At 44.0% G+C, this 19,271-nt stretch overlaps 1 protein-coding gene across 10 annotated transcripts in view; it reads left to right on the top strand.

Annotated features, from left to right (window-relative positions):
- Positions 1-19,271, top strand: part of ARVCF (ARVCF delta catenin family member) — a 273,582-nt gene that overhangs the window by 197,907 nt on the left and 56,404 nt on the right. For all 10 annotated transcript variants that reach the window (XM_063350849.1, XM_063350852.1, XM_063350850.1 and 7 more), the window contains one exon: positions 5,873-6,056. In XM_063350849.1, the coding sequence (XP_063206919.1) occupies positions 5,873-6,056 (184 nt within the window). The remainder of the gene's footprint in view (positions 1-5,872; positions 6,057-19,271) is intronic.

Genomic DNA, 19,271 nt, shown 5'->3' with positions numbered 1-19,271 from the left:
ATTATAGCAGCTCTCCAAGTTTTTACTGGTAATCATAAATCTCCGAGATGAGCAGTGGCCTTGAGTGTTCCAACTGTTCTTCCCCAGCCATTATGGGATATTGAGCAAAGGAGGTCTAAATATACAGTGTAGAAGGCAGCAGGTGTATTTTTCCAGTCCTTTTCTGGTGAGCTGGTAAAGGAGAGCTGTCTGTTTTGTCAGAGAAGCGCAGAGTAGCTTGTGTTGTGCTTCGATTGCTGTCTGTGCTTTGTCTCTAAGGTGGAAACTCTGTAGGTAGTGTTTATATTCCATTTGTTGCGCTCATTAATGTGATGGCAGACTTAAATTTTTTTTTTTTTTTTAAATAAAGAATATCTGTTTATCTACTGTTCTAGTTTACTCAAAACCCGTTTCTGAAGTGCTGAGAAGGAGTAAATTTATTTCTTTAGATTCAAGAAAGGAGAAGCCAGTCTATAATTTACTGTGAAGGAATATCATTATAATGCGAAGTGGTAATCAGTCACTTTTGAGATGGCAAAAACGAACTGGATGTTTTCCCTTTTCACTCTAAATGGCGATTGCTTTGATTTCCAGTTGATAATTAGTTTTACAGTTCAAATGCATTTTATTTGACAATAGCTCCTGCTAATTAAATGCAGTATTTTTATTCCACTTGGGGTTTTGCTATTTAAAGCGCTCTCTTTCCCCTTACTGAGAAACACCAGGAATACTGAGGGCATTAACCTAAACACATGTCCAGCAACAGATGATGTGCATTTAATCTCCACCTAACCAGGAATAATTTCGTTCCACTTCTAAAATGATACCACCAGATCCGGTGTGAGACATTCAAGCATCGATACAGAGGAGAAGAGCATTCCAGCGATGCCTCCGTGCCTGGTGCTGGTGGACTCGCAGTCAGCGTTCAAAGCCTCGGCTGGTAACGTGGAATTGCCCATTCGGAAAATGAGCTCCCGAAGTCAGCGGAGAGAAACAAGAGCCAGCGTGAAGTGCAAAGGGTGCCTTCGGCCAAGGCTGCTGCAAAAGGACTGTGTTTTGCAGCCTCAAAAATTCAGATCTCCATTCTGATATTCTCATGGTAGAAATCTTGACTTCCTATCTGAGTGCTTTTCCCTAAACCAAAGTCTACCTTTGCCGTGAAAGTTTTTCATTCTGTCTGGAGTGAAATCTCTGGGGCCTTCTGCAGCAATGCAGGGAAAAAAAAAAAGGAAGCAAAGACGACAGCATACAGGGTTTGCTTGTTTATTTCTCTTAGGCTGCAAATTCAAGTTTGGCATGGCACGTTGACTTTTCTGTGCTTTAATATCTCTTTAATTCAACACTGGCTGCTTTTAAAGCTAAATAGTAATCGTCAGCTGGTCATCCCAGATGTGGACAAATGATAAAATAATCCTGCTTTCCAATGAGATTTAAATAATTCAAAGAAATTTAAATAATTCAGATACCCGAATTCAAGAGCATTTTAGTCTTGAAGTTTTACTTCTCTGGGCATGGGACCCTGCCTGCAGGACAAGGAGGTACGCAGAAGCACACATTAAGACACGTTATTTGCAGCTGGAGAAGGCGCTTTCTGGCAAAAGAGAGCTTCATTCTCATCTAATTTGTGAGTCAGTCCTTGGCTTTGGTACAGCTCTGCGGCCTCTCCTTAACTGGGTGATGTGACGCAGCAGCCACAGCTGTCCAGAAGAGCACGAATCAGGGCGGCCACCTGGGTCCGGTCGGTGGTTAATGGAGTGGGGAGAAGCCTCACCAGTACGTTAAAAGCACACAGGAGGCAGTGGGGAGGAAGCGTGAGGGAGGGATCGGGTCTGTGATGCTCGGCGCTGAACGAGTGAGACCTGGTGTGTCAGGAGTGTGTCTGCTCGGCCGCTTCCCTGGGTATGTGTTTGGAGAAGGCGGGTTAGACAGGCGTATGGACGTGCAGTTTTGGAAGCAGGCCGAGTATACTGGTACAGCGCTGCTGCCCAATTAAGCAAGTCTGCAGCTTTTTTCTTTCAGATAGCGCTGGTTTTAGCAGAATTTGAAATCCTTCTCTGAGTTAATGGCATCTCTGTCTTACCAGACGTTCTTGAGATATCTGCAAATGGCACTAAAATGTGGTGTCCCTCAAGGTAAAACTGATATGTGAGGCTTAGTAAAAAATACCTTCAAAACTCAAGATATATTCAGAAAATACCACAGATCTCACTTTTCTTCCTTTTTGGCGTGTAGAGTTACAAAGTGTCTCCCATCCTACTGCGCTGAGAAAAGCTTGATTTAACTATTAGAGTGTCCGTAAGTAAATCATGAGTTGTCATGAGAAATATTCAACAAAACTCTTCCTTGCCATCCCTTTCTAGTCTTGGAACTGTACTGCTGAACTTTTAGTGGATCATTTTCTTGAGCAACAGAGAGAAATGAGGATTAAGCTGATAAGGAATTAAATCTGTTCTGATTGGGAAGACTGCAAAAGTTTTATCTTGAGTGATAAGGTTTTTTTTGTGAAGGAAACGTTGCCATCAGATATGCAAGACCAAAATTCTGTTACGTTCTTTGAAAAGCAATCAGAAGTTGGTAGCTTTAATGAGTAATCTTGTTCTTTGTGAGAACATGGAAAGTAATTTTGTTGTTTAACAACATTGCACTGATTTTAAGTGGTGCAGAACATGATTTTCCTGATGCCGTATGTTGCCAGACTGGTTTTAATTGAAAAATGATTGACCTTCAAAATGCTCAGCAGAGGAAACATTTTGATCTAATACCGTAGTAGAAACTTGCAGATTGATCAACTTGCCTAGAATTCACACCTTCGGGCATTTATATACGTGGAGATCTTGTCAGCTGATCCGACACTAACTTCCCTTAGAAGTACCACGCTGTCTTGAACTTTCTGCTTACAGATGAGCTTTGTCCTTCCATTTTCTATTAGAAGGCCTGTCAGAAGAAGGTCCCTTTTCACAGTGTCTTCTGTGACAGTAATTCGTTTTGAGGTTCTCAACTTGACCACTACTGAACTTGAAGAAGCTCCAATCTTCAAGACTTAGAATGACACAAACAAGTCTGTCAAACAAATGCACATGGGACCATCATGCGACGAGAAGTCCTCCACGAATTTAATGCAGAGCACTTTATTTTTACAAACGGTAAATGATGTGGTGTGGACCACAGATAAAGAATTAAACAGCTTCTTCCAGTTTCTTGGTGACGCTGGATTTTTGCAAGTAAGCGAGCGCAGCAGAAAAAGATGTCCCTTGGATTTCAGAAGATAATAGCACGTATGTCTTCTGCCATAATTTCTTTAGAAATTTTTCTGCAGCTCCAAGGAGGCAGAGATTTAGGAAATTATGGCTGTGGCCCTAATCACTTTTAATATTACATAAATCATGTAGCTATGTTTCTAGCTTATAGCAATTTTTAATATATTTTTACAATAATCAGTACTTTTGAAATTAAAACTTGTAGCTGTTGTCCCTACCAAACTTGCTGAAAGAGTAAAAGTAATGCTTGTAGTTAGAAGTGTGTATTACAAATTATATTATGAATAAAATAAAGATTGATCATGATTGTAATCATATTCTGAAAAGCAGTAGTTCATCATCCTTCTCTAGTTCGTAAAATTTGTGCAATCTGTGGTCAAAAAGACCAACGCTTGTAGTGAAAGCCCATGGAAAATTTAGTAACTTCATTTCCCTTAACGCTGCTGCGTCAGTGTCAGGATTTCTCTTGAGTGCTAGTCATGTGAATTGATTAAACCTGGAGTTTTAAAAACAATTCTTACATCATTAGTGTGTTACGCTAATAGAGACAGGGACTGTTTTTAAAGATGGATGTCAAATTTACAAGGATTTTAAATTATGATTTTTTAACTCAGATTTTCTCTCACACTGCTAAAACCTACGGTCTGATCTGAATTCATTCACTTTTTTTTTATTGTACAATGCATATTTTTGAGCCAGTTTGTTATGAGAAGTTAAGGCTTTCTTCCACAACAAAATGGGGCTAACTACCATTTTCTGCTTGGTTTCTTTTTTTTTTTTTTTCTTATTGTCCATTGTTTGGCATTTCACAATGACAAAGGGTGATTTGCTGTAATGGGTACAAAGAGAAAATTAATTCGTATTTCACCTATACAGTCTTGTTTGAAAGCTAAAGAAAGTAGGTTATGAAAAGCTCACACAGTGTGTTGTCTATGAAGGGCAAGGGAAATAGGCCAAAAAAAAAAAAAAGCAATGTTTTTGTATGGTTTTAGAAAAAGACTGAAAGAAACATTATGGTGTTCATTCTCTTGTCTGCCTCAGATGTTCGTTATTGATTAATGTGGTCTCCTAAGTCTGAACAGATGCCTGGATTTTGTAAAGATCACTGGGAATAGGCAACCCCATAGCATTTGACTTCCGAGGCTCTGCTAATCATCGGCCTTTGAGCTTGTCCTAGGAGTGCCACTCACGGCTCACAGGGAGACAGAATTCCCGCCCTGTCCCTATGTGGGTAGTGCTCGGATAGTGAAATAGGACATTTGGCATTTGGCACTTGCAGCAGTGACGGCCGGAGCGTGCGGGAGAGTTCCCAGGCGATGGCCACCTTGGCTCCTGCGCGGTGGCCATGGGGTCCCGGCACCTCGGGGTGCTGCCGACTCCCTCCCCGCGGCACGTCTTCCCACTGACAGCGCCCAGCGAGTCCCTGCCTGCGTCAGGCCGTGACAAAAGGAACAGATCCAAAACCTTTTTCCAGGCGTTTTTAAAGTTTGAAGATTGTAGGTTTTAAAACTCAGAGTGATTGAAAGGGACCAAAACAAAAGGTTGCACCTTTGTTGTTCTTTTGTGTTTTTCTTTAGCCATGCCTACTAAGAGGTGAGTACAATTTCCACTGGAATGTACACAAATTCACAGTTGCCGTAACACAGGCAGCCTCAGATTTATATTGTATCCACTTCGGAAAGATTTCCGATGTGTTCTGGGGAATCTGGCTCTTCCATTCCGTCTCTCTAACATTTTGCGAGTCTTCACACTTTTCTTGGAGATCCAAAGTGTGCATCTGGCTCCCTCCGAACGTTGTTCCAGATGGTTCTTGCACGTCACTGGGCTGGGCCTGTGCAGAAATGACCTCTGAAGTGAACGTCCTGGTTTAGTCCTCACTAAGCTGGTGAGGAGCAACTGCCAGGGCACTGATACGGGTCTGACGGGAAGTTGTATCGCTCGTCCAAGACTGTGTATTTTACCAGTTGTAAAGCTGTTCTGTTGTGTTGCTTTGATGTTTGACTTCCGTCTACTTTGGCTCACAGTTGAGGTAAAAATGGAAAGACGGGAGCGTTGGCTCTCAGCTTCTCGGAGGATCATATGCTTGTGGCACCAGGTGATGTGAATACAGACACTGCCTGTGACAGGAAAACGTGAAAGTAAATAATAGAGAGGAGTCTTGAATGAAATACTGTCTTGTGCAGAGGATAAGCGTAAGATCAATGGTCTTCCATAAATTTATCTCTGTTTTTAAGACTTGCTCAATATACTTGGCTGCTGCACTGGATGAATTTTTATTTTTTGAGGCATACCTTAAAAGTGTAACAAAATTTGTATATAGCAGAAAAATCCTATTAATCTGCAATAGCACATCACATTTATGTGCTCTATTCTGGGATTTGATGACTTCAACAATATGCACGTCTTGATAGAGGTGCTTCCATGCTTTTGGAAATTCTTCTGTTGCAGCAACTATGGAATTTCCCCTAATCTGGGAAATGCCTAATCTGGCATCTCATCAGGTGGTTTCAACTTTTTGTTTAGTGTTATGATTAACCTTCTAGTGATTCTCTGTGAATCTGGTGGTTCTATTTCATCGAGATATTTTAAATAGTTATTATTCTGTTGTTATTTAGTAATCACTGCTTCTCCTGCAGGCACCCTGTGGAACTTGTCCTCCTATGAGCCCCTGAAGATGGTCATCATCAACCACGGTCTGCAGACGCTCACCAACGAGGTGATCATACCCCATTCGGGTTGGGAGAGCGAGCCGAATGAGGACTCTAAGCCTCGCGATGCTGAGTGGACAACCGTCTTCAAGAACACCTCTGGTTGCTTACGGTAAGGCAGAGCTGTGGAGTATTAATCTGTTCACCACATCCTGTGTTTAAGATTTTGTTAACGTTATTTTGATTTAGAATAAATTATCAAATATCTTTCTTTTGGGGGGAGATAGCCCCATTTCAGTGGCCACAACAGCAACGCATGGAGGTATTTGCGTGCCACGGACTGTCCCGTTGCAGGGCTTGTCGATGTAGGTCTGTAAGGACCTGTGGGAAATCAGTTAAGAACCTGAACTACTGACCGTTTGGGAACCCATTTCTAATATTCCTTGCAAAGGAGCCTTTTCTGGTTAGAAATTTTATTTGCATTTCTGAGAGCACCTTGAGAGTAGGACTGTACAGGCTAGAAGCTGGGGTCAGGAGGAATCTTAATGCAGTCTGAAAAACCTAAAGAACTGATGTTCCCTAAACACAGAGTCTTTCACTTCGCTTTTCTTTGAGATAAAATAGTGGAGATGTCTATTAGATTCTTCAGCTTTATGAAGTTGTCAATTAGTTTGAACAAAGCTAATAAAGATTCGGCATTGTACCTTCTGTTGCTCTGACTATACTTCGGTCAGATTTCTACGATTAATGCATCTTCAGAAGTTGGTTCATTTCTGTTTCTTGGGCTTGTGGTCTCTAAATTGCAATAACTATTCCCCTGAGTAACTTCACAAATGAAGAAAGTAATCAAAAGTGTTCTGGAAGGGCCCCATTACTGAAATTATTTGCAGTTCCACTGGAAACCGAGGTCCTTTAAGTAGGCTCCAGACATCATAGGTTTTTACTTACTAGTGTCTCATTTTCTAATGGTGTCTGCAAGAGGAAATTAGTCGTGGTGGGGGATAAAAGGATTATCTGAATGAACGTGAGATTCTCTAGTAAGCGTAGGCAATAAATTCATCATTAGTAGACTAACCTAATCCACACCATAAATTTTTATTAATGTGCAGTGCGCTGATCCACTTGAACGTCTGCATTCCAGGAGAGCTTTGGGGTTGGTTTTTTTACTGTTTGTTTGGGGTTGGGCGGTTTGTGTGTTTTTTATTATTTTAAAGGTACTGGTTTTACAGGACGTGCAAAAGCTTGTGCCGCTTCGGACATTCCACATTCTTAAAGGGTGATGAAGAGGGATGTGGCGCAGAGCAGCACTGAGATGTGTTAGTTAGAGAGTTTGAACTCTTGGTAATTAAAAGTGGTCCTGATATACTTCCAGTGCATCAGGCCATCGGCCAGACTGCGTCTGATGCTGAGGAGGGGAACGGTGTCTCAGTCCTTTCATCTGTAGTGTCTGCTGTCACAGTCATGTTGGGACTATTTGCTTCCTTGTGGAAAATTTGAAACTGCCGTCGGATGTGGGGCAAGGTAATCGGAAAAAGGTAGTTTGTCCGTGTCTCTGTGTTGTGCCCTGGAGGGAGCAACCTCTTGCACAGGGAGGCGGAGAGCTGTCTTGCTGTCTCCTTGCTCCTTGCAGTGAGATAATGCGAGTCCAGGACAGCAAAGGCGCAGGAGGAGGTGAGGTATGGGCTGTCTTTCAGGCAGTCGTATTTCTTGTTACGGTGTCGGTGATAGCACGTACCTTTCGTAGAGCACTTCCAGATCTAGGGGTAAAATTGGACATAGCAAAAGTAATTATTGTTACTAGTGTTGGAAATACTTTTGCATTGTTTGTTGAAATCCTCTGCAGCTCATCCTTAAAAGCACCAGGCAGATAAGATAGATAACACCAGCAGAGAACAAATTGTTGCAGCCATCTGTCTGACAGACGTCAGCGTTTAAAAAGCCCTTTGCCCACTCTTCTCTTGTTCATACAGAAGCTGGTTCTAGAAATTCAGTTTTCTGGGAATGGAGCTTATTGCAGGCTACAGACTGTTTACCAAATACGATATTTAATTGGGAGGTTAGTCCTCTTGATGGTGTGCCAGCCTCCTTTCTCCCTTTGGAAGTGAGCCTCAGGTGTGTGCTGCGTTGTCTTTCCAAAACAACCGAGAACGCCTTTGAACTTGGAGGTTTCAGATGATGCTGCAGTTCAGATAGCCACGCAGAAGACAGGCGTTATGCACGGCGTTCGTTTCAGTATCATTTTTTCAGTTAACGAAGTTTATCAACAGATGTGGGCGAGTTTGTTTCAAACTCAGTGATTCACAGCGTGAACCAGTTAATTATTTGCACGCTTTTTTTTTAACACTGCTTTCTGATCTTTATTTTGTTCTTGATCTACGTCTCTCTCTCGATAATGTGGAGACTTGGAAACACTTATTTCAAAATAACTGAAAACAAGTAATTAAAAAAACCCAAACAAACAAACATTTATTTGTCTTTACCTCTTAAAATTGCGATCCATCCCATTTTCCTTTCCAGTCCTATCCTGTCTACAGCATTTTTTTTTCCCTGTGTAATTCCTTAGTGTCTCTCCCTCCTGGCTCGGGGAGTTCAGGTGCTGGTGTACGCCCAGGTCTGAGCAGGGCAGGGTGACCTGTATCCTCAGCCGACAGCTTGGGCTGCTCGTGCCGAGGGGTGGCAGCGGGGACAGGGTGGTGCCGCAGGTACGCGTGGCATGGAAGGATGCTTTAGCAGCGGGGTCAGTAATTGCGGCCGAAGTCTTAGCAAATATTTGTACCTGCGCCAGAGTTGCTTCACTTGGGAATGAAATCTGCAGGGTAAGAGCCATGAGCCATACGCTCTTTTGCCTCTTACCCAAAGCTAAAGTAGCTTAGCCTTGTGTAGCCCTGGTTTCTTACTGCTTTCTAAGGAAACACAAATCCATATGTGTTGCTTGATGTTGATTTTAGTCTGGATGGCCAAGGGACTCGTGCCGAGGAATGGATCTGCCTGAGCTGCTACTTGAGAAAGCCCCGTGCAGGATACTGAGTGCCGTTGGCCCCGGTCATTTACAAGCTGGAAATGAGAGAAACTGCACAAAGTTTGTTATCGTCAAGAATGTCATTCACATACGGCTTTTGTCATAAATTGCATAACTCTGGGATTACCTGGGATAATTAGCGATGTCCGTGCCAAACTACCGTAGCTAACTGACAGTGTATCCATAGCCAGTAAGAATCAAGGGAAGAAAAGGCAACTGGTTAAGGTTTATGTTGATTTTGGAGACCAGTGTTTATTTTATGGGCTCCTTCTAAAGTCAGGCTTTGCCCCACGACCGTAGCCGTTGTAGGGATCTTTGGAATCCTGGTATCTGGAACGTGACGAGTGGGTTCAGTGTGCCATCCCCCCCTGTACCTGACTTGCCAAAACCTCTCTTCAAACAGAAATGTTTTGGGAGTCCTGTATTCCCCTTTGCAAGATGAAGGCTTGGCAGCACAGCTAATTTGCAAACAACGATCTGTTAATGAAATTTATTGCATGCTTTTTCTGTAACCTTTACCAAGAATGAATGAAGTTTCCAGAAACTAGTGCAGGTGGTGATAATTTTGTCTCCATTCTTGTCCTGAGATCAGGAAAAAGATGTTTCCTCTTCCATTGCTGTGTTTTGTTTATAGGGGCAAACCCGATATGATGAATGGATCTGCAATGTCCACAATAATTTACTACTTAAAATGGTCGTGAGCCTTGTGATAGATGCTACCTTGGGTGTAATTTTATAAAATAAAGCTATTATAGTCTGTTGAACCTGTTGAGAGAAATCGGTATGATAGAAGTCTGGAAAGGAACAGTAAAAACCAAAGCAAAGATTGGATTTTTGGTTCTGGAAAAATAGGACTGGAGAAGAAGTAAGGAAGGCATTTGCCGGGAGAATCATTAAATATGCATAGATGTTCCTTTATTTCATTTGGAGTACAAGTTTCGTGTCTTTACATCCTGTTTTATTCTTTTAGGTATGTGAAGAATGTCTCTTTAGTTACTGGCTGTTTTTTTTTAATTTAAACCCCTAAATCCCTACTGGGATTTGCACTCCCGAAGCGTTGGTTTTTAAATTGTACTCTCCTCCCGTTTAAATAATGTAATGATTTGGTGCATCTTAAGAAGGCCATTTTGTGATCCTTCCTACAACTTTGACCCAGCCACTCAGGTGCTTTAGAAGAAGAGTACAAGGGGACACGGCCTCAAGTTGCGCCAGGGGAGGTTTAGGCTGGCTGTGGGGAAAAATTTTGACACTGAAAGGGTTATGGAGCACTGGACCAGGCTGCCCAGGGGAGTGGTTGAGGCACCATCCCTGGAGGGATTTAAAAGCCGGGCAGAGGTGGTGCTTAGAGGTATGGGTTAGCGATGGGTTTTGTCAGAGTTAGGTTGGTGGTTGGACTCCATGGTCTGAAAGGTCCCTTCCAGCCGAGACAGTTCCGTGGTTCTGAGCTGGCTCCCGCGCCCCGGGCAGTGACAGACCCTCCCTGTGTCCCCACAGCTGTCCCCGGAGCTTCTCTGCTCTGGAGGGGAAGTGCCGCATCTGAGGGTCCACGAGCCCTGCTGCAGTCACATCCTCTTCTTGGCTTTCTGTGCCGATAGCCACCGTGATTCCTAGCTCTCTGGAAGCAGCAGGGATTTTAATGCTTTAAAAGTGAAATTCATTCTGGGCTTAATTGCTGTTTTCTGCCTAATTACTTTTAATTCTCCCTTGGATTTTTTCACTTCTAAGAGGACGGAGCAGAACTTAGTTCCTAAATTGCCAACTTTCTAGCCTGATTCCTGTGCTAAGCTGACCTGCTGTCAACAAATGTTAAATGAATTAATTTGCATAGCAAACAGATGCAAAGTGCTCCTTTTTGCAGGGTACCATCTGTAGTTGCAGCACTGCTTGTCAGTTCTCCAAGTGCACAGGAATTCGCCTTCGCAAATAGCCTCAGGGTTCAGAGACCTGGCGGTGGGTGTACGCACACAAACAAACTGCGCCCACTTGACTTCCACTAAAAACGCACGTTCCTCAGGTGGCAATGGCGCCTAACAGCTTGTGCGGCACCAGCTCCTGAGAAGAGAAGGGACAACCTGGTGGCCAGAGCTGTAACAGGAGACTTGAGAAGGATGGATTTAATCGCTGTTCTTCTACTGTTCTGACATAATTACAGGCAAGATTAACGGTATAAACCTTTCTGTGGTCTAATTTTTAACAGCCCTGTCTCCCTCTAGTTTTGGCGAGATTCAGGCTCCTAAGTGCCTGAGCGGCCCTGGACTTCGCTCGCTGATTTTCACTTTCCTGTCCTTGTCGTGGGATTGGCACCTCTGTCCTTACCTTCCCCTGGAGCTGTAAATACCAGTAGTTCACGGATTTTGAAGTGGTTGATCCTAGAGACAACTGGGGGTGAGCATCTCCTGTAGGTATAAATTAAGAGTCCAGTCTCATGGAATCAAAACCTAAGAGTTACCATAAATGTGAGAAACAGTGTTTGAAGACATGAGGTAAGGACTCGGTGGAGTCAGAGCCAAAACCACACAGGATGAGGAATGATGTCGAAGCGTCTGCATGCGCCTCTCAGTTTTATGTACTGCAGGGGAAAGAGGACTGCGGGAACTTGGGGGTAAGTCGTTAATGCTTAGGATGTGCCAAATAGAGTTTTTGTATGAAAATGCTTTAAGGCTTTTTCTGAGGAGGGCAGCGAGCATTAAGGCACGTGCATGTACATCTTGTCCTGCAGGTGTAACTCGGAGCGCTTCAGTCACACTGAATTTGAACACTGCTTAATGGTAATGAACTCCTTCCTCGAGTTCTCGCTCGACCTCCTGCTGGCTTTATATACTTGTGAACGCGTGTATGTGTGCAAACACCTACAGCACGCACCGTTCGGAGCAGGAGCGGGTGCGTCTGAGGCATGTTGGAGGTAAAGAAGGTTTGTCAGACAGAACCCGTGGTCTTGTTTTGGCAGACAAGTTCTCTCTGCACCTTGGAAATGACTGGATGAGTGTCTCGGTGATAACGGTATGTCCATTTTCTTCTTCCCATCTCTGCGTGCTGAGTTTGAGGAAAGAAAGGAAGAAAGGCTGTCGAAGGCAGGTGCTTATGCCCTCCTTTCTTATTAATGATTAATGTATGGCTTTTCTCTGAAGAAAAGTGCATGGGAATTAGAGCTTTCGAAGTGAATTACCTTCCAGCGCTATCCATCTTTAAATCCTGCAGGCATTGATAATAGTGTGTGGTGACAGTCGCATAATATTTGTCCTACCTGCACTCTCGTACTCAAGGCAGCCTTCAGCTCCAGCTGGCTGAAAGAAGGCACTTAAGTGCAAATCTTTGCCCTGGAAGCGCTGCCTAGTGGAGAGCAGGGCGCAGGAGGCGAAGCTCAGGTGATGCTGCTGCCCAGCTGCCCTTGGTGTCGGGGCAACTTTGCTTGCTGAAGCATGGCAGGACAGAGAAGACATGTAAATGTGAGTTTTCAGGTGCTGGCTTCTATTTTCTCTTTTTTATCAGCAGCAAATTAGTTATTGAGCTTTAGTACAGAGCCCTCCTTGCGGCAGCTCCATGTCTCCCTCACTCCAGAAAGGATTCTGATGAAGTCATTTTGTTGACTTTTCCTCTTCATTGGTGTGCTCCCTTGTCACAGTTCGAGTAGTCCTTCTGTATGCTTTTGCGGGGCAGCTGCTAACCAAGGAGGCCTGGCCGGGAGGTTCTGCAGAGCTTAGCACCTCCTTGTCCCAGCCGGAGGAGAGCAGGGCAGACGCGGCCGCGTCCCGGCCCACCCGCCGTGCTGGAGCCTGGGGCGCAGCCGATGGGGGCTGCTGCCTCCGGACGCTGCAGCGAGCGATGCTGTCGGTGCTTTGCTGTGCAACGGGTGCTTTCGGATGGCACTCTCAGCGAAGGAATAGTTTTAGAAAGAGATAAAAACTGTACAGAAATTTGCCAGTGAATCTTGACTTCAGAGGCAGCAAGCGGCACGGAAAAGGGAGAAGCTTATCTGCCCAACCCAGACTGGAAAAAAACCAACTCAAATTAAAAATCCACACAATAGAGAGGAGAGAGCGAAGGCAGTTTCTTAATTAGCTTACTGATACTGTGCGGGATCACAGCATATGGCTGTCCTGGGGCTTATATGATGAGCAGAGCGTTTAATTCGTGCTAGTAAGGAGCTGTTAGGGTTCCTCCTGACAGTTCCTGATGTTTAGCTTGTAATATAAATAAATTATGCATAGATTTTAGCAGCAGAGACATAACCTAGTTACATGCAACCTTAATGCTTTACAATCAAGTCTGAAGTATAAATTTAAAGTTGTGCACTTGCTTATTGCCTTCTGTCATTACTTAGGAATGAATCTAGGTCCTTCTTCCCTTGGCTGTCAGCGAAGGGGATGTAACAGAAGGGCCTGTGGTGTGGTGGGATGAAGAGCAAGACGGAACCAAAGCTCCCTGCAGTCCCTCGAATGGACAGAGTTTGCTTTGGAAGGCGTGTGAGCCAGGATCCTGTGTTAGATAAATGCTGCCCTGGTTTTGTATTTTTGGGATTCTTTCACATTGCAGCGAGCACGTGTGATAAAGCGAGCAGAGTCCCTGAGCCTTTCCTCCAAGCAGAGACTGGAATAATTTGGAAGCAAAGTAGCTGCTGGGCATCGTGGAATTGTGGTGTAGTGTGTTCCTGCATCGCTTTGCCTTACAGGAGAGCAAGCTAAGGCCCTCCGAGTAGGTCATGCAGGAGGTGACCAGTCAGCATTTTACTGAAAAGGCATTACGCGATGTTTTGGATATAAGAAGACACAAGTAGCAAAAGGCGGACGTGACATCTGTACCTTGTTAAACTGTTCTGCTGGCTGCTGAGCCCCTGCTTGTTGCAGGGAGCTCTTGGAGACAGCGCTGACACCAGTGAGACGCGTGACAGCGCGTCGTCGGTCTCTTGCTCTATGCCACTGTTGCTGGGGCACAGACTGAGCTTGCAAAGTCCTGTTTCAGGGGTGGCTTTTGGTATGTCCTCTTGTGAGCATTTGACCAACTAAACAAAACCGATCCCTTTGCTCAAATAGCTGGAGGGTGTTTCACACAAGGCAGCCGGGGCTGCCCTGCTGCTCCTCTCTCGGGTCTGGCTGGTGGGTGGATGTTTACGTGGAGAAGAAACCCCCAGTGGGATCTCCTGCCCAGACCCAGTACGCCTTTTCTCAGCTGCTCCCTAACTAACATCAGCATCAGCAGAGCTCCACTGACTTTCTGTTCATTTAATTTGGACTTTGACGTCTTCCTATTTTCTTTACCATATTGTCTGCTTGATTTGAGACTCAGCTGTCTGCTGCTGAACTCTGTCGTGTTGTACAGGGCCCTCTGGCCAGTGCTGCCTGGATCAGGCTATCTTTGTGTCACAGGCAGCTTCCTTCTTTTTTTTTCTTTATTTTCAGAACAATGAACCCAATACCAATTAAGCTTTCTGGTATTTCATGTGAACTGAAGTATGGAATTCATTCTACTTCTGCATGAAATGATGGAATGATTTTAAAATGCTGTATATTCCTCCTTTGGGACATTCAGTACCTAGAAATAGGCTCGGAAATAGAGTACATTTACTGCAACTATTATTTATCAGTCTCCTTTGGCTGACATCCAAATAAAAATTTCTTAATAGTGAAGCAAAGTGTGGGTGTGGAAAGGTGGTTTTATAGCAAGGGTTCTGTCAGAGTAGGTGGATAGAACAACTGATATAGTTAAATTATACTTGCGAGACCCCGGTAGTATTTTATCAGCTGAAGTATATAACACTCAGTGTGTGGAGAGGGGACCCTCGGTGACGGTGTCCCTCAGGGCCTGGCGAGGTGCAGGTACTGCCTGGCAGCGCCGCCGCAGCTCAGCCCCCTTGGGAAGTGCCGCTCGAGCCGTTTGGATCAGGTATCCTCAGCGTCTTCAGCAGTGCTGGGACAGACTGCATAGGAGCCAATGTTACTTGTAGCCTGGCAACACAAAAATAGTTGTTAGAAGGTTGTTTGCGGTAGTAAAAAGCAGGATTCATTTGGGCCACCCGAGATCCTGCAGAGTGCACCAAGAGGCTGCTGGAAAGAGCTCCTCGCTCTCGGCTCTCGTCACGTTTCTTCCAGAGAAAGGCAGAAATGCTACTAAAAGGGTATCTTAAAAATTTCCAGTTTGGCTTTTTATTTATATAAAAAAGAAAGTCCCCAGCCTGTCGTCTTTAGCCCCAGCTGGGTCTCTAAGCGAAGTGCTCTTTACACGGCTGAACTGCAGCGGGCTGGTGAGTGTTCGGGAGCACTCGAACCCCGGCTTTCAGCTTCATCCGCAGCGCTGGGGGGTGACAACTGATGGCCCTTTCCAGCCGGGTGGCAGACACAGCAATAGTCTTGGAAGTACTAGGTTTAATGTTCAGACAAAAAAAATGTGTCTCCCTGATGCTTGTATTTTCAAGTTTCTCTTTATCATTAAAAAAAAAGAAAAGCTCTCTGCAGCTCCGCTCTTTCAGATTGTTAGGGAGAGCAGAGTGGGGGCGTTGCTACGTGATTTGCGTTGAAATAAGTGCCATGCATTTAATTACTTCAAAATCTTTTCTCTTGAGGATAATTTTGGTGTGTGGCACAGCTAGGTGAGCTGTTACTACTATCCTAGACGTGATGATTACCAACTCCGTTCTGCAGATGCAAATGTTATGTTCAGACTTGCATATCATTAAGAAAACTATTTGGTGATAATGATAACCTTGTCTAAAGCATGAACAGATTTCCCAACGCATTCCCCACCATTTTCTGAAGTCTTTAATAGCAACAGGCTGGATTCCTACCCTGATGTGTTTCTACGCTGGTAGGTATTTACTTTTATTTAACATTTACTTAGTGCTCCTCTGTTTCGTTTTCCCAGGGAAAGCATATATTTGAACGTCCTAACAAACCCTCTCTCGCTAGTCCTGTCTACAGTCTGGACTCTAAGAATTTGAGGAAGCATCCAGGTCGCTTTTTCCAGCTAAAGGCCGAGGATTTAAAATCTCTGGAATGAGATTTGTGTGTTACTGATTTACATAGAATCAATCATATAGTTGGTTTCCTTCCTATGTACTTTAAGTAATATGGACAGTGATTCCACGTCTCGCTTTCTATTACTCTTTGCAGCATGATGTGAGAAAGATACTATTGTTTTTAAAATACATTTTTAATTTAATGGACTCTTAGAAAAGCATTGAAAGCAGGGAAAGTGAGGGAAAGCAGCAGAGGGCCCCTCTGGGGGTGAAGAGACAGGGCAAGGGCAGCAGACCATGCAGACCACCAGAGAAGAACGGCAGCTATCGTTTGTCACCGTCTCATGTAAAAGTAGCTCAGGTAGTTCCTCCTCCCCGTTCCCACCCATTTGGACAGGCAGTCAACTTTATTTTCATTTATAACAGGATTTTGCCCATAATCGGTGCTTCAAAAGCCCTGCAGAGTTCCTGTCTCAAGTTGTTCAAACTTTAAAAGTATCTTTGACGTCATCCATAGAGGTTCTCCATATTAAACTGCCCCAGCAAGCAACTCGCTGAGGTAATGGGTTTAATTCTAAAATCTTTGGGCCATTCCAGTTGCTGCGTGGCAGCCCAGTTCCTAAGTAAGAGAGCGAACACACATCTCAGCTACGGCTTTGGCTTCCTTTTCTGTTCAGTGTCTTGTATCAAACATTCCATCCACTGAAGAAATTTCTTCTGGTATAAAACAATGCTCGCATAAAGTGTAGAAAAGTTCAGCGAAGAGCGAAACTCTCTGTTTTATCCAAGTCCAGATGCCATCTGTTGCCTCTCTGTTGTGTGAGTTTCGGGAAGTTTCTGCCCTGGGAGAGGCTTTGCATTCCTCCTGTGGAGTGTCCCCCGCTGTAAGACGATGACACATCCTCCCTTAACGTCTGCAGGAATCTGTCCCCCATTTATTGATTTCCATCACTCTTGAAAGAAAGGTGTTCAGAAACTTTGCTGTGGAAGTTTCCTTTGGAATATGATTTAGTTACATCATTCCATAACACGTAATAGATCTGTAAGGTGCATCAGGAACAATTCTGGTTTAGATGTGAAATTGGAAGAGATTTTTCCTGACTCGGGTCAGTGGAGTGTGGTATGAGGTTGGCTGTTCCATTGCAGTTCCTGTCCTTCTTAATGACCAGCACTAGCTCTCTTGTCTCCGTGCTACAGTCCTTCCTGAAGACCCAAGGTGTGAATTTGATTGATGAATACCAGGTGATGTTTTTCAAGGAGGTAGGTTTATAGTGTCTTAACACCCCAAGGTGGAGATGCAACCTGGCATTTTTCTGGGTTGCAGGAGCTTTTGAAGGTTGCTGTGGATCATGGAAACCAACCCTGGGAGCACTTCTCCTGGGATTGCCAGATGAGAACGTATTCAAAGCGTATTGTCTTTGTTTTCACCATGCTTGCCTTTGCTTAGCGCTCAGGGATGTTTGGCGTACTTGTGCACGTGTCTGAAATGCGAATGTTCCCACGGGGACTGGGCGATCTTCACTGCCTCTTGCAGTGCTGGAGCAGCAGAAAAGCAGGCTCGGTGAAGCGGGTGCGGATCTCCCTGGGGAGTCTTTCCGAGGTCTGTATTGCCTAGACTTCTCTGGAGAAGAACAGGAGCCGAGCTCTCCAGTAGGTCTGGGTTATAGTTACAGCCAAGGAAATGGGTTTTGTTGTTCCATGTTAAATAAATCCCACGGGCTGCAGGAAGCTCATTACCCGAGGAGGGAGGACTAGCAGAGTCCCAGGAGTGCTGGGTATTTATAGAGCAGATGTTTCTGCATGAGATGCTCATAAGGATACGTTTTTCTGATGTGTTAGTTACACCATTAAAACTGCAAAGTTTGATGTCTGGATAACTTATTCATAGCATTAATTAGCTATTAATTTGATTCTGCAGAGTTTTCATGCTTATTTGTGTGTGATAGATGTGGGAATTTTTTCTTGAGGCATCAATTTTCAATTTCTATAGTTGAAGATACAGTAAGTTACATCAGCAAGCCACAGTCTTACTGATGCACTTTAACAATATCAGTTATAACCTTATCAATTTCTACCTTAATATTAATCCTAAAACAGATCAAGAAATAAGAAAGCAGGGTACAAATACTGTGATGCTGTTGATAACCAAAGCCGCAAGTGGGGTAGCACAAATGGGCCATAGAAAAATCTCTTACGAATGGGCCATGGGGCAAGAAAGGTGTGAAGGGTTGTTTTTGGCAAAAATTGGTTTATTTTTTGAATTCTGTAAGTGTTCCTTACTTATTTTAGCTCTCACTTTCTAAGACTTAATGAGGGAATAAGTAATGTGATGCACAGCTCCAGATAAGACCATTTTTACTGCATTTCTGTCACCCTCGAGCTTAACAGTAATGTTCCACTTTAAGAGATGCGCTTGGAGGTGCAGCTGCTGTTGTTTATTGTTGTAACTCCTGAAAGGGATCACAGAGAACTTGAATTCTAATTTCAGTTTCATAAAGACTTTACATTAAAATTCGCATTTGGGCTTTTGGTACGAAAGGATTAGTACAACTGGAGATGGAGAAACAGCACGTAGAATTCTCTCCGCCATATATCCTGTGGAATCGTATTTTAATATCCACTTTACCTGCCTTGTATCAGCCATTGCTAGAGGTGAGGCTGTGTGTTAGGATTTGGGGAAGGGATTCTTTTATTTGTGCATTTCATTTGTGTTCTTAATTGAAAGTTAATGTGCTGTTACAGCATCCAGCTCACAATTAAGTGCCTTCAGATTTTGAGAGGTCTCTGAGAAAATGTGGTTTTTTTCTAGTCATCCAATTAACATCCCAGCCTGCCTGGTGATGGAGGGACTTGAGAGGGGACCATGATTGATTTGTTAATTACTTGCAGATTGGAAGTCCCTCTAGTTACTTAAAAAGAAATACTGGCTGCACGATCCTGATAGCAGAAGGTAATGATTGTGTCCTGAGCTTTTGAGAGCTACCCTTACGTGGGTTTGTGGAGTTCGGAGCCCCTGGAAGCTGAGCGGTTGGCTGTGGTGTTGTCGAAATTAGTGCATTTCAGTTTTGAGAAAACTTTCCTTACAGGTTTTGCCAGCCAGCACTATTAAGAACCATTTTGTTGCTTCATTTGCCTCCAAAAAAGGAAAAAGGGGGGAGGGGGAAGAGGGCGGAGGAGGCAGCGCTTGGAAAATTGACTTGAATTTTATTTATTTATTGGGGAACGGCAGGTTGATGCTTATGCAGGGCTGGGGCTTCAGTCTGTAGTGTCCGTGCTCACTGGAGAGCTTTGTAGCTCCTCTCTAAAAATTTCTGCAGTCATTGGTATGTGCAACTTGAACAACTCTGGGTAGCCTTTCGCTGCTCTCTCACATCTGCTGCCCATGCCATTCTCTTGTGCGACGTTCTGAGAAATGTAAA

This window comes from Chroicocephalus ridibundus, chromosome 13 (genome assembly GCF_963924245.1).
Source record: "Chroicocephalus ridibundus chromosome 13, bChrRid1.1, whole genome shotgun sequence".
Classification (NCBI taxonomy): Eukaryota; Metazoa; Chordata; class Aves; order Charadriiformes; family Laridae; genus Chroicocephalus; species Chroicocephalus ridibundus.
Note: the sequence above shows the minus strand (reverse complement) of the source record. Positions and strands in the feature narration are given on the sequence as shown.